Source organism: Primulina tabacum, chromosome 1 (genome assembly GCF_025594145.1).
Source record: "Primulina tabacum isolate GXHZ01 chromosome 1, ASM2559414v2, whole genome shotgun sequence".
In the NCBI taxonomy this organism is placed as follows: Eukaryota; Viridiplantae; Streptophyta; class Magnoliopsida; order Lamiales; family Gesneriaceae; genus Primulina; species Primulina tabacum.
In genome coordinates this window covers 34,817,687-34,832,829 of record NC_134550.1, presented here as the reverse complement: position 1 = coordinate 34,832,829, position 15,143 = coordinate 34,817,687, and the positions used below count along the sequence as shown (strand labels likewise).

Here is a 15,143-nt window from a genome sequence, read left to right as displayed (position 1 = left end):
ACCGAAACGGTGAAACTCGGTGACGAATGGAAGACGATTTCTATTTTTTTCTACCATTTTTCTTGTCAAAACCTCACCAAAAACCCACCTTGGAATGCAAGGGAGATCAGTGATCATTGTTGGAAGGAAGAACGAAGAAGAAAAACGAAGAACGAAGGATAAAAAAATTCAAAACTTCCTTGCCCCAAGAGCTCCAAGTCTCGGCCGTGTCTCCTCTTCACCTTGGCTTTTACGTGATTGTATGTGTGTTTCGTGGGGGTGTGTGCGTGATATAAAAAAACATAAAGACTTCTTAATCACTTAATTAATGGACCTTATTAACCCTAAGTTTTAAATAATTAATTAGACACATTAAGATTAATAAATCATTATGTCTCAAATTAAAAGATTTAAAAATATCTATTTCAAAAAAAATCCTTTATAAAAAACATAAAATCCCTTACTCCCACTAATTAATTTAAACTTGACCTTAAAAACGGAATAATTCTTAAAATACTTAAAATAAATATCTCTTAACTAAAAATAAAAATTTAGCTTTTAAATCGTTAACACCTCAATCGTCTCATGTCCTCCGTTCCGGCCAACAAACAATATTCATCTGAAAATCTTTAGACCATGAAATCAAACAAATTATACAATTAATCATTTATTTACTCAAAATGTATGATTCACGCATCCAAAACATTTAATTAAAATATTTTAGAAATTTAATAATTTCCATGCATGCGGTCTACGTTAACTGATTTTCGGGCGTTACACAAATACTTGAATCCAAACACATCCTAACATAATATAGATGGTGAGAACTGGACAAATATAACAATGGTATAAAATGTAACAATAGGAATGGAAGAGGACGTCTACAACCTCTTTGGCACAATTAATGGACTAATGTATAAATGGATTTCTTATGTCCATCAAGTGTAAGGCTCAATACAATATTATCACAAGCCAAAAAACAAAACAAAACAAAAAAATAGGCACACCTCATTCTGCATTAATAAACACACGTATTTGGTAAAATCACGATTTCTTTAGCTATTTTGGAACCACTTTCGGAAAAACCAAAATGAGCATAACTTAAATCAGGAAAAAAATCAAGAATTGGACGCAGAATACACACCAAAATTTGAGAAAACGCAACATCGCCAAACTGGAAAACCGGAAACTGCGAAGGGAATAGCGAAACCTGCAAAATATGATAGAATTAAGCGTTGAACGAATTTCACATAATCGGGTTTTAGTCAGTTGGGATCAATGCTAGGAGGGATCAATGCTAGGATCAACTCCTAATAACAATTGAAATCCCCCTTCATGCGAAAATAAGTACGAGGAGACGCGAGAGAAAGGCAGATTAATACAGAGGGCAAATGTGGAACAAGATTGTGCATGCAACTAGTAACGTCAAGACCTTTACAGTTGAGCAAACTTTGTAATTTGTCGAGAACTGTAATCCTACTATCGATCATTTATCAGGTCATCGAAGCCATAACTACTGGCAATAGTGGAAAACAAATAAATTTTATTAACTGTAGACCAAACAATCCACCACATTTCGACTGTTAGGTTGCCAGAGGCAATAACTGGAACTCAATAATTGCACCAACTAGCTACACACAGAAATTTAATACATTATCTCGACTCTATAAGAGCGATTCGCTTAATCCAAATCTTTAGCTATTAGTAGCGGTTCGACTCATTTAATAGCGTTTCGACTCATTCAATACATCATCTTGACTCTATAAGAGCAATTCGCTTAATCCAAACCTTTAGCTATTAGTAGCGGTCGACTCAAGTCATTTAAAACTATTTAGTATCCCAACCAATACTTTTTTATCCCAAGAGCAATTATAGTTGCCAACAACAATTTGTCATATAAACAACCATGATAATTAATTACAGTGCAACTGTTAAAGACACAGATTCTCATCATTGGGGAAAACGGGAATTTAAAATTATCATGAGGCTAAAGCTTTGTTATAATGTGTTGGTATTCTCAGCAAACGCTAGCCAAACCCAGACTAGTTTGATGCTGAACCCTGTTAAAATAACAGATCAATAACAATACACGCACACACAGCACATAAACCAGTTTGCGTATTTCCACATAATGTAATTCAAATATACTTTTTTTCCAATTAGTTAGTTTCATACCTCACTGGGAGTATATCGGAATTTGAATCTCTTTCCAAGAATTGACAAATAAAAACATTGGTCCAAGATTGTAGCTCTCTCTAAGAGCAGTAAAAATACACCAGACGTGTTGTTTCAATATCAGCTCTTAGGTGCAATTGCTGCTAGAGCATTAGCCTGGGTCGGTGAAAGATTGCCCAAGAGAGGTTGCATTTGATGACCATAAATGGATATAAGGTGAGAGAACGCCCTGCCTATGTAAACCTTAACTTCCGGAGTTTCATCCGGAGAGACAGCAACTTCAGCAAATAAATTAACTAGCTGTGGAACGAAAGACAGTATCTACGAATGAAGAAAAACAAATATCCCTGAGAGTTGGAGATGGACATATATGGTACAGCATAAAAATAATTGATTGTAAAATAAATACAAGGTATGAACAGAATTGGCCCAAAATGATTTTAATACCTGAGTATTAGATGATATAACTAGATTGCAGATACAGCCATAGACAGTCAGAGATTCTTCACGATCCTCTTTCAATGGAAGCACTTGCAAGAAAACAGGAAGGACCTGACACACCAAATGAGTCAATATAGGACACATTATAAAAATAGGAAATCAAAATTGAAGAGGGGAAAAACCAACCTGGTTGAGTGGAATCGACTCGGGGTGAGACATTATCATCCTTGCCACTGCACCCGCAGCATTGTCCCTCACCGCATTATCTGGCTCGGACTCTCCAAACAGGGGGTGAAGGCAACTTAAAACATCAGCGTAATATCTTTTGTGCATGTAAGGAGGACAAAGATAGCAAAAAGATATTCTATCTCACACACAGACACAGCAAAAGGTCAGAAGGAAAAGAGACGGTTGCGTTGAACGTGAACTTAATGAACGGTACAAATCCAATATTAATCACTGATGGACTGGGAAAAAGGTAGCATAAATATGAGAGAATAAATCACTGTGGAGGAAGGTTTTGAAAATTTAATCCACAACCACACTGTAAAGTTTTAACAGACATGTTACGTTATATTCTTGGTAACTGTTTTCTGAGAGAGTCAACAGTTCCAATACTGCGATGTGTATGCATATATGGTGACAGTAATTTATTACTGAAAGAGACTCCAGCATGTAGAAGGATACTTCAAGGCAGAGTCACCACCATTTTTGCACAGCTCGCCCACACAAAATGCTGAATTTCTCCGATTTGTCGCATCAGCTGATCCTAGTTCTTTGAGTACAAGATGCATCACAACCTAAAAGATAGTAATGGTCTCCATAAATTGATTTCCCTCAAAAAGAAATTAAAGTTGTTTGTGATTTAACTAATAAAATTTACATCAACATAGCTAGAAATTGGAGCACCCATATGCTGCGCAACTTCTGCAAGGCTGGCAACAACCATAGTCCTATCTTGTGGTGAGCGTGATGCTTTCTGTAATAGTAATTAACAAAGCCATAAAGAATACAACAATAAAAAAGAAGTAATCGGAGTTACATGATTTACAAATGCTGACAACTAACCGCAAACTTCATCAAAGGTTCAAACAGCTGCGAAAAAATTGGAGAAAATTGAGCACCCATTGCCTTTGCAAAGGCAGGGAGGAGGTCAGAAACTGCATCCATGAGCACTTCGTCATGTTCAGCGTCCTCCTCAATCTCACCGTCCGATTCAATCTGCTGACATGTAGATTCCTCACGGAGTAATACCAAAGTAGCTTCAACAAGTGAAGGCATGTCTTTATTTGGAACATAGAAAAAGGAAGGAAGCATATTAATTTTTTATGACCAAACGTTCAACAAGACATAACAGACAATCAAGTTTCACAACTTACAAGGCTCGACAGCCAAGTACCCAAAATCATTAATGATGTCGGCAATGCACATACAGGCTTGAGCAACAACTTCCTTGTCATCATCTTCCGTCATTGCTTTCACATAGATGTCCATTATAGTATCTGTCCACCAAGAAACCATGGACAACATATAGATGAGATTAGCATACAAAAATCCTGAAGTTGCAACGGTTATGAGACTCTCACCAAGAACCTCTTTTGTCTTAGTGATTCCTTCCTGCAAAAAAAAACATAATTCATCATGATAAATATTTGCCCAAAATAAATCGACAACAAATAAAGGAACCACTAAACATAAAATATAAAAGATATTTCGACGAATTCAAAAAAATGTACAGGAATAAGAAATAGTAAGCAAATAAGCAATAGTTTTATCAGATGGTAAATCACAAGCTACTCACAATTGGAACCAGAACGCACAGAGCTCTTTCACCATAAACAAGTCAATTCCACACATAGATAATGAGCTGAAATTTATTAAAGGAGCGGTCATTCTACACTTACATTATGATTCTGGGATACTGCTTGAATGACTGTCAAAATATCTGCCATCATAATTAAATCCAAAAGTAAGACCTGAGATCCAATATAAGTAGATAATGGACAGATAAAAAGTATCACAACAGAGCACCAGTATAGAAACTAAGTTGACAGCTAAATATAATCCCAAGAGGATTAGGTCAGCAACATATCTAAAATGCAACAATGCATTTCGAGTTCAGACAAGCCAATGAACAAATAAACGGAGAACCACAATCTATCCCAACTGTCTACCGCAATCCAGAGAAAGCCATCAAAGCCAGCAGGCATATATTCTTCTTGCAGTCTAAAAGAAAACTGGGCATCTCAACAAATATGCATTTAATTTTGGTATTTTAATGTTAATTTATATACAACATAAATATCTGAAAGCAGTATTATTTTTCACAGTAGATGCACAAGGTAAGATTTGGTTTTGAGCCTCGAAATACTAGGCAACACACACATGTGAATTCTTTAGGATGTCAACAATTACATAAAATAAGCTTGTCGGGAATTGTCTTCGGATAAATGTGCCAAGCACGAGAATGTTTAGATCCAATCACTGAAGTGTAACAAGCCAGATGATAACAGACGTACATCTCAGGCATTGTGACTCACATTTCAATGAGGTTATCGCCTGAAGCCGAACATCCTCATGAAAATAAGTAGAGTGTCTAACCAAAATCTTCAGGGTCTCCTCTATGTACCTTAAATCCAAATTAAGGTATCCAGATATCATAAACATGTTTCAATATTTAATCTGGAAAAGTTCGCATCTTTATAAAATACATAATCAAGGATACGGCACGTAGAAAATCTTTGTATGCAGAGCAAATAAGCCAAGAGCTTGAGTAGCGGCTGCTTTTTCATCCAAAACACCAGTTCTCACACTGATATTACGAACTCTCGGTTCATCATGTGCTTCGTCATCAGATGATACACCGCCAAATCCGCTGACATTTTCATCCTCGTCAGAATCATCAACATCCACAGCAGAGCCATCATCAAGGTTGCAGGAGGAAAATGCCAGAGGAACTACATGAGGAAGGTACTGTACAAATAGGCATATAGGATTTTTTTATGTCATGTTTATTATAAGCACATAACAGTAAGATTAATACAAGATGGAATACCTGAGCAAATGAATCACCTAAGAGTTCAGCCACATTGCTGAAAAACCCATGGGTGTACTCCCGAAGCTCACTGAACTCTAACCCAAAACCCTGGACTACTAAACCCTAAATCAAATGTCTCAAAAATGATCATTTCTGCACATTGTGAAGCAAAAAAGTACATACCGATATAGCAGCTTCAATGAAGGGGGGCAATATTGGTTCCATCCTAGCCTTCCCAACAGACATTGCAACTATTCCAACTAACTCAGTAGCCCTTGCTCGCGATCGGAGGTCCTCATCATTTGCAAGCACCATGAAAATTTTCATCAACTCAAGAACCCTTTCAGCATATGGAACAAAAGCTTGTTCTGCAGCAGTTGCAACTGAACCAATTGCGGACTACAATAACATACAAAGGATTTTAAAATTGAGAATACCAAATTAATTTGAAGCACAATATTACTCATGAAAAAGCCTTGAAATATTACCATGCAAGTCTCCTGCAAATTACGAGGACTACTTTGGAGTGCAGCAAGTAATTTTCCCATCAAAGGATCCAGAAAAGGAAGAATTTCATCACCCATGTTCTCACAAAATGCTGCCAATGCATAATATGACTTCTCCTGACAAATAAAAAGTAAAAAGTTGCCAGGTTAGGCAAATATACAATGTAATATAGGTGTAATACAGGTGGCATCAAATGGTCACCTTTACTTCATCAGATGCATCCTCTAGGGCATTCAATATAGAAGGAAGAACGGTTGCATAATGCGATACTATCTCAGGCTGCAGATGCTCAGCAAATTGACCAAGCGCAAAGGATGCAGCCCCTCGTACCATTTGCTCGGGATCCCTAAGTGCTCCCAAAATAACATGAAGTACAGGCTCCAATTTGGTTTTCATCAACTCTAAACAACCTTCTGATACAACGCCTAAAGCGGTAACCGAAGCTTCCCTAAACTTTGGATTGGCATTCTGACTGCTTAAAGAAGCAAACTCAAAAACAGGTGAAAATACTTGCTTTGGAAGATTTATAGCCATGGTATCAATAACTTCCGCAGCAGCTCGGTCTGGTGCTAGATCATCATCTTCTTCGTTAGTGGATTCTGCAAGTAACGGACACATAATTTGCAGGATTGGTCCAACCAGCTTGTACTTTTTTAGGGAATTGGACTTATATTTTGCAAGCCATGAAATTATTTGAATAGCCTAACATGAGGGAAAAGGAGAAAAACAAAATGTAATTAAAGCATGGATCAGAAAAATAACCAATTCATTTTTTATAATTCAAAATTACCACAAAAGAGTGGAATTCTGAGAAATTAGGAAAAAAATATGGCAGTTCACACTGCTAACCTGATGGCGAGTGTTGGATTCCAGATTAGAACTTGCACAAACTTCAAGAGAAAATTGAACAATAGCTTTGATAGAATCTCCAAGAAAAGGAGCTGGAGACTCGATTAGCTCGTCAAAAATCTCAAAAGCAAGTACAGCAATATCCTCTTCACCAGAAGCAAGGCATTGCCTTGACACATTCAAAATGCTGGGAATAAACTCTCGAAACTTGACCTGCAGGTAGGCCGTAGGAGCATTAGTCATAGAATGCTACAATGAAGGGGTACGTTAGAAAGGACAGACCAGCCTATCAACTCAGCTTAATAATGCAGATGATCCATTTTCATTTTCAGGAGGGTAAGAAATCACGATTATGGCAAGACTAAGTTGAGATCATCACTGAAACATAACCATCATTCGCAAGAGAATTTTAAAATGCAGTAATGTGTTACATCTAGAATTTAATTATACTATAAGAGTGAATCTGTCATAGAATGCTACAATGAAGGGGTTTGTTAGAAAGGACAGACCAGCCTATCAACTCAGCTTAATAATGCAGATGATCCATTTTCATTTTCAGGAGGCTAAGAAATCACGATTATGGCAAGACTAAGTTGAGATCATCACTTAAACATAACCATCATTTGCAAGAGAATTTTAAAATGCAGTAATGTGCTACATCTAGAATTTAATTATACTATAAGAGTGAATCTGTAAGAGGTAGATGTAGAGAATAAAATCACTCACCACTTCATTCTCATCATGAGTGAACTCCATAAAAGAACCAACGGCCCTGATACAACAAAATGCACCATGTTTAATCATGACGCTCATGTATCTAGACAAAAGTACAACCATCAAACAATTATTCAAGCAAATCTTTACTTGAGAGCAGCAACTCTAACACGATTGCTGGTCTCATCTTGTAGGCATTTTAGTAGCAGAGCCTGTAAATCTGTAAAGTACGGTCGAAACGAATTCCCAATTGTTTCTGTCAAGGAGCTGAAAAGTATCAACGCCACCTTGAATCATGAAAAAGCCATTATTTAGCCTTTTATACTCAACAAGCATGTCCATCTATTGAATATATATATACATACACACACACAGGCACATATAGAAAAACTCGAATTGGAAAGATTAAGCCCATATACAAAAGAGATAGTCCCTCTTTCACTTAGGAGTGGCGTATTCATTGTGGGAGAATTAATGACTTTTAAAGATTTTTTTGGAGTTTAAAAGTCAAGGTATTTGTTATAGATTTTTATAAACTCGATATACATCTAGTGGTATCCAAAATACAGTTTCGTGGAGTTTTAAAAATTCATGTGATATTCAACCTTTAATTTTAAAATATTTATACAAGTCTAGAGATATTCAAATTTTCAATGAGGTCATGTTTCTACACGTCTCTCTTCCCCCTTCAAATCATGTTTCAATATATAAATCTTTCTTTCATCTTCAATTTTTTTCGTTTTTAGCAGATTTAGGTAGACTTATTTTCTAAATTATTGATTAACTAACTTCTGCAATTTAAAATGAAAAAAAGATTTAAAAAGTAATAAATTTTAAGTTTTCTGAACTTTGGCAATTGGAAAATTGGATTTGATTTTGTTATTTTAATATATAATTTATATTATTAATTATAATATTAAATTATAGCCCAAAAAGCTACAACATCGTTTAATTTTTAAATAGTTGAACAATCGTGTCACAAAAATGGTAAAAAATCGTTTAATTTTTAAATAGTTGAACAATCGTGTCACAAAAATGGTAAAAAAACAACCATTGCTACAAATTTTTTTCAAAAGAAAATTAAAATATTTTATGATATAATTCATAAAAAGAACTTGTTTTTTAAAATATATTAAATATTATTCACTTTATTTTATAACTTTTAATTTTGAAATTCTATTAGGTGCTATATATAGGAAAATCATAAATTTTTAATAAAATTTTATCCTCCAAAAATCGAAAGTAATGATAAATTATTTTTAATAATTAAATTTAATAATTTTTTCACTTATTGAACAGATATTATATATTATTTATATACATATATATTTATATATATACGTATATATGTTATGCATTAATTTAGCGTTAATATCTTTTTAAAATTTACGATTACGAAGATACACACATCAACACACACACACACATACACATACATACATATATATATAAGGATAATTATATGGAATAAACATACAAAAACTTTATAAAATTATATTAATTAAATATATTTTAATGTACTTATTTTTTCTTTTTACGTACAAATTCCATTGAAATTTATGAAAAAATTTATAAATATCTGTAAAAAAATCCACCAAAGTAAATCTACAAGAGTCTATGAAAATCTTTTACATCTCTGTGAAATTCTATACAAATTAATAAAAATCTATCAATTACACCTACGCCTATTATTCAAAAAAGTCAGTAAATCTCTACAAAAAATACACTCTTGTTAGAGTCTTCCATGGAAACAAGATTTAACATTTTAGAAAAGACGACCACTTCTCCCAGTAACATATGCGAATAACAAATTTTAGGGTCCACGTCTCAGCAAAACGTAAAATATCTGGAATCCCTGTATCTTAATCATATTTATGGATTAAACAATCAATTAGTTCTCTTTTACCAACCGAAGACACCACTCAATTTCATTTCCAATAATATCAGCTCATTTACTGAGGCTCCTTATTCGCTGGTAACACCACTGAGATGAATAACTTGTGATAGTTTGTGATTTCGTGACTGATCATCATATCATATACCGCAAAGGATGAAATAAGGATCTAATTTCCTATTTGTTCGGCAACTCAACAATATTAGATCACCTGGATCCCTCTCTCCTTTGTAGTCTTAAAGCTCTCTTCTTGAGACATGTCCCTAGCACAACGTACAAGTGTTCAGAAAAAACCAACCACAATGGATGGTAAGAAGGGGTGGCCCGATGTCTCTCTTGCATCTAGAGCCTAAAATAGCTACGAGCTAGTGCATGGACACGGGTCACACTTCATAGCAGTTTAGAACTACTACGTAGCACAGTGGGTTAGGCCGAACTCTTCCTAGGGGCATTCACCATAGGATATTAGGAACATCTTTCAAGTTAAACTGATAAAGTACACTTCTTAGAAAAGGTGGCTCTAATACCCAAGTCTCAAAACTCTTGGACAGTCAACTGTGTCACCACTTAAAGTTTATGCAAATTGCTGATAGTAGTACAAAAAAAATTAAGAAAATATGAAGAAGGAATGGAGAGTGAAAACATACTTCTCTGTGCTCTTCCTGAGCGCTCTGACTGCATTGGAATAGAAATGGCAACAAATCTGGCCATTCTCCAGATGGGACTGCATACTTGGCTATGATACTCACTACGTTTGCACTAGCTCGCCTCACTGGTGCACTGCAAAACCATAGACACAAACAATCATCTGATCATCAGAATCTGCAAATGATGTTCAATACAACAAATAAATAGTAACGGGAAGCACAATTTGATTAGTGGAAGACCTCAAATCCCTCTAAATTTGACAGAGGAAGGAATTTAGCATGATTATCCTCTCAATGTGTTATGTAAATTTGGATATGCAAATATGAACAAAAAGGGTATCAAATAACTGAATGAGGATTTTATTGTTCACTAGCTACACCAAAAATTAAAGGGGACTCTGCTGAGGGCAACATGCTAGGATAAAAAACCAACCTTTTCATGCCTATCAAAATCAAAAGGGGGAACAAACCTTATTGGCAAAAAAAATCAAACAGGGTCCACCTCAGGACTCAGGAAGAATGTGGTACAGAAATAACAATGTCTCGCCGATTATGACCAGAAAAAACATAAGAGAAAAGTATGTTACATCATTTTCGAAAAGACAAATAAAAATGGTTCATACTTCAGCAAAAATATGCACAGTTCAGAGTACAAAGCACGTCCAGTGTGTCTTGACAGATCAAAACCCAGGACTTTGAACAAATATTATAAAGAAAAATCATACAAATCAATTCCAATTTAGCACTCTGCCAAAAACATGCCTATCATCTTACAATCATTAAAAATAAAGAATTCTGTGTCACAACAAACACGCGCCTAATTGAAGTGTGACCAGCATAATTATCTTCAACAAAACAATGGAAAGAATAGTTCAAAAAAACAACCTGTATAATTTACAAACCTATGTTCCATGGTGATGCTTTCAATTAGTGACTGCTTGACCACCTGGCGGAGCTGCGTAGAGAGCTTGCTCCAATGCCCGGTAATCTTCTTGCGGAGGAGAACGGCAGCAAGCTGGCGGACGTTGGGGGTCTTAGCAGTGCGGAGGTGGTGGACAAGTGCTGGAACCACCTGCGGATCCTTGGAGAGCCGCTTAATCTGATCCTCCGCCTGGCGCCGCGCATCGTTGTCCGGCATCAAGAATTGAATAAGCAGAAGTTCCAGCGACTGCGCCATTTGCACAATCACTTCGTTATCTCTTCGTGAAAGGGATGAGAAGAGGCTGGAGATAGAAAATGCGGAAACCTAGGAGGAGGAAGGCGAGGGATTTTTGTTTGCTTTATGTACAAGGGAGTGACAGACGGCGGCGCTGGGGGAATGTTGTGGGGACGGGTTTCGGGTCCTATTTTAGGGCCGGGCTGCTTTGCTGTCGTCGGGCTGTTTTAGCCCCTCCATAACTCTACAATAATGAACGAGGAGATCTCACGGAGTGGAACTCAAATTACTCAACACTTATTACACTAATTCCGACGGTCATGATCCTATGACTTTGAAAGATTATAAGCCCATAGTTTATGCAATATTTGTCATAAAATTGTGTCATGTGCACTTACCAAGACTTCGACCTATCTTACCATATATTATTGATCCTTACCAGAGCGTTTCCATACCAGGTCGTTTGACAGTGGATAATGTGGTGGTTGGTTTTGAACATATGCATTGATCCGGAATAATGAGAAAAATAAATCGGGATTTGCAGCTCTTAAACTTGATATGAATAAAGCATACGATTGTATAGAATGGAATTTTCTAAAAGCTCTGATGATTAAATTGGTTTTGCAGAATCTTGGGTAGATTTTATTTCGAGTTGTGTTAGTTATGCTTCTTATTTGTCAAGGATTAATAAATCCACTATTGGTACCCTAAAACCTCAAAGGGGGATCCTCTATCCCCTTTATACCTTTTATCTTTTTGTGATGTGTGCTCAAGGATTATAACTGATTCTTACTAAAGCAGAACAATAATATTTTTAAGGGAGTGAAGCTTGCGAGGTCATGTCTTGTTATATCACTTCTTTTCTTTGGATATGACAGTTTGGTTTTCTTCATGGCCTTTCGAGAAGATTGTATACAAGTTCGAAAATGTCTTCAGATGTATGAAAAGGCATCGGGTCAGATGGTTAACTACGATAAATCAGCACTTACTTTTTGTAACGCCCCGGAAATTCAAAGGTCCACGCAAACCACATGCATGTAATTATTAAATTCTTTGTGTATTTGAATTAAATTAATTGCATAATTAATTATGTTATGTATTTTGCATGTTTAAAACATATTTTTCTACATGGTCGTATAAAAATGTATTTTTAAAGGGTATTCGAGTTGCGATCGAGGAACGGAGACCGAGGGCTGAAAAATAGAAAATGTTTTTATTGGTTAATTGTTTTTAATTATTTAAAATATAGGTGATGTTTTTTCTTATTTTTGAAAATAAGGGGTTTTTGAGGTGATTTTATACGCTGGGATGTAATTTTTATCGGTGTTAAATTTTCAACAAAAATACGAACTTTGTGGCAACACGGCTAATAAATTCACAAACTTATTTAAGCAAAATTATTTCTAATATTTTAATTAATCACTAATGAGATTAATTGGGTCTAATTAACTTCTTAATGGGTCTAAGCTTAATTATTGATTTATTAACTATAAAATATGCACAAAACCCAACCCCAATTCATTATCATCCCACGCCCATGCCACCTCTTTTACACAAATCAAAACTCTCCCTTGCACTCAAACACACGGCACACACAAGAGAAAAATCAAGGGAAAAGCTTTGTAAGTCCAAGGGATATTCGGCCAAGGTGTACGTCGTCGTTCTTCGCATCGCCGCTTCGTTTTCGTTCGTTTAATACGCAAAGGCACGCCATATTTCTTTCCTTCAAACATCTATCACACCATAGTATTTATTTGATCATGTTTTTCTATGAAAACAACCACATATCTTAATATTTTCGCACATGCATATTATGTGGTTTTAAAACATGTATTTTGATCTCAAAAACCATGAATTTCTTGTACCTAAGGGGCTGCAATGATTAGGATGTGTTAGGGTTATGTTTTACACAAGTTTAAGGGGTCCTAGAACAACCCAAAAAGCTACACAAGAACAAGAAACAAGTAGGGACAAGGTTGCTGTCATGGGACTTTGAAGGGCTCGGTATTGATGCATGGGGTCAAGTGGCTCGACCAGGCCTGGTGGTTGGGTCCAAGGGGTCATGGTTAGGTCCTAGGAAGGGTCCTCGGAGGGCTAGGACTAGCGCTAGGTGGCTGGAGAAGAGTCCTTGCATGAAAGGACTCTTCCCGCGCGTGATCAATAGGGGCCGAGAGGTTTCAGAGGGTGGCTCAGTATGGGGCTGGGCTAAGTGGTCTAAATGGTGCCTTAGGATGGTCCAGTGAGGGTTAGGAATGGCTGGGCTCGGTGATCACCTGGGTAAGAACCTCCACAAATATAGCAGCAGTAGCGAGGGATGCTTGGGCGCGAGGCGGCTGTCCTTTGGTTCAGGGGCCTCGCTGCTTGGGTTCAGGGCTTAGGCTGGTCGGGGTAGGGTCTTGCCGTGGTCCAGGGTTGGTTAGGGTCAGGTGGGCTCGGTGCTTAAAGGCTGGAAGAATCCTAGAGTCACTAGGAGTTATATGCGTGAGTCTCATCCAAGCGCAGGTTCTGAAGGCAGTTTCCAGCGAGTTTTTGAGCGGGCCAGGGCTGGTTTTTCGGGCTGAGCTTGGTTAGTAGGGTCCCTAGGTGGTTTGGCTAGTTTTGGCTAAAGGTGGCTCGGGCGTGGCTCGAGTAAATTGGGAGATGGTTCGGTGGGTTCGTTAGTGTGTCAAAATCGAAAATAATAAAGCTAAAATTTAATCCATGAGTCCACGGGTGTGGCTCATGACTTGGAAGGGTAAAATAAATAATAAAAATGCTATGTTTAAAATTTGGGATCAAAATAATGAGTTTTGGATATATCCGGAATTTAATTGCCGCACGAAATGCTAATTAACGAATTAATTGAAACGCCTAGTTTTCAGCTTTATAAAATTATGGAAAATTATTTTTAAGCTCAAATAATTATTAAAAGTCTAAGTTTTTAATTTGAGAATTTTATACCAAGGTTTGGTTTAATTCGGGATTAAAACATATTAATATGTTATATTTAAAGATTAATTTAAAAGTCATTGATTCGTACCAAATAAAAATATGGGAAAATTCACGTAAGCTTAAATAATTATTTAGGACATGTTAGAGTCAATGAAATCAAGAAAAAGTAAAAATCGTAAAATGTCACGTCCATGGGTAAAACGGTCTTTTTATACTTAAAAATTAGTAAAGGTCATGACAGTGACCTGAATGCCATTTTTATGTTGTTATGATTAATTCAAATGTTTATGAAATGTTACATGATTAAATTATGATTTTTAAATGTCCTTGGATTTTTATGATTTAAGGTTGACATTTAAAATACATGTTGCATTCTTGGTTTCAAAAGAAAAGGATATTTTTGCATGATTTTATAAAGTGATAAAATATGAAACGTTGATGAAATTTAAGTAATTGTGACAAATGAGGATAGGCCAAGGCTCAATTGACGATCTTATGTCACTGATGTCTCCGCCGCCCAGTACTGTGGTTTCATGTAGATGAATCAATCGACAAATGAGGATATGAGGATATGATTGAGGATAGGCCAAGGCTCAGTTGACGATCTTATGTTGCTGATGTCCCCGCCGCCCAGTACTGTGGTTTCATGTAGATGGATCCATCGACTTTTGAGGATTGAAGAAAGTCACAATTAACGATCTAAATTCAATAAAAAGGAAAAAAATGTTTATGATCATGATGAAAAGATTTATGTTATGAAATGAGAAAAAAGAAAATGTTGAGGTTTATGTCATGCATGTTCATATGAATACG

At 36.2% G+C, this 15,143-nt stretch overlaps 1 protein-coding gene across 1 annotated transcript; it reads right to left on the bottom strand.

The window, feature by feature from the left end:
• Nucleotides 1-870: 870 nt before the first annotated feature.
• Nucleotides 871-11,647, bottom strand: LOC142543910 (uncharacterized). The gene is made up of 20 exons (XM_075651163.1): nucleotides 11,146-11,647; nucleotides 10,244-10,376; nucleotides 7,853-7,989; nucleotides 7,715-7,760; nucleotides 6,989-7,201; nucleotides 6,341-6,841; nucleotides 6,121-6,255; nucleotides 5,816-6,031; nucleotides 5,651-5,740; nucleotides 5,321-5,568; nucleotides 5,136-5,224; nucleotides 4,500-4,540; nucleotides 4,182-4,212; nucleotides 3,975-4,097; nucleotides 3,664-3,878; nucleotides 3,479-3,574; nucleotides 3,283-3,395; nucleotides 2,782-2,917; nucleotides 2,602-2,706; nucleotides 871-2,475 (listed from the first exon to the last, which is right to left on the bottom strand). Exons 1-20 carry the CDS (start codon nucleotides 11,418-11,420, stop codon nucleotides 2,275-2,277), a joined length of 3,144 nt encoding a protein of 1,047 aa, XP_075507278.1. The 5' UTR covers nucleotides 11,421-11,647; the 3' UTR covers nucleotides 871-2,274.
• Nucleotides 11,648-15,143: the final 3,496 nt, after the last annotated feature.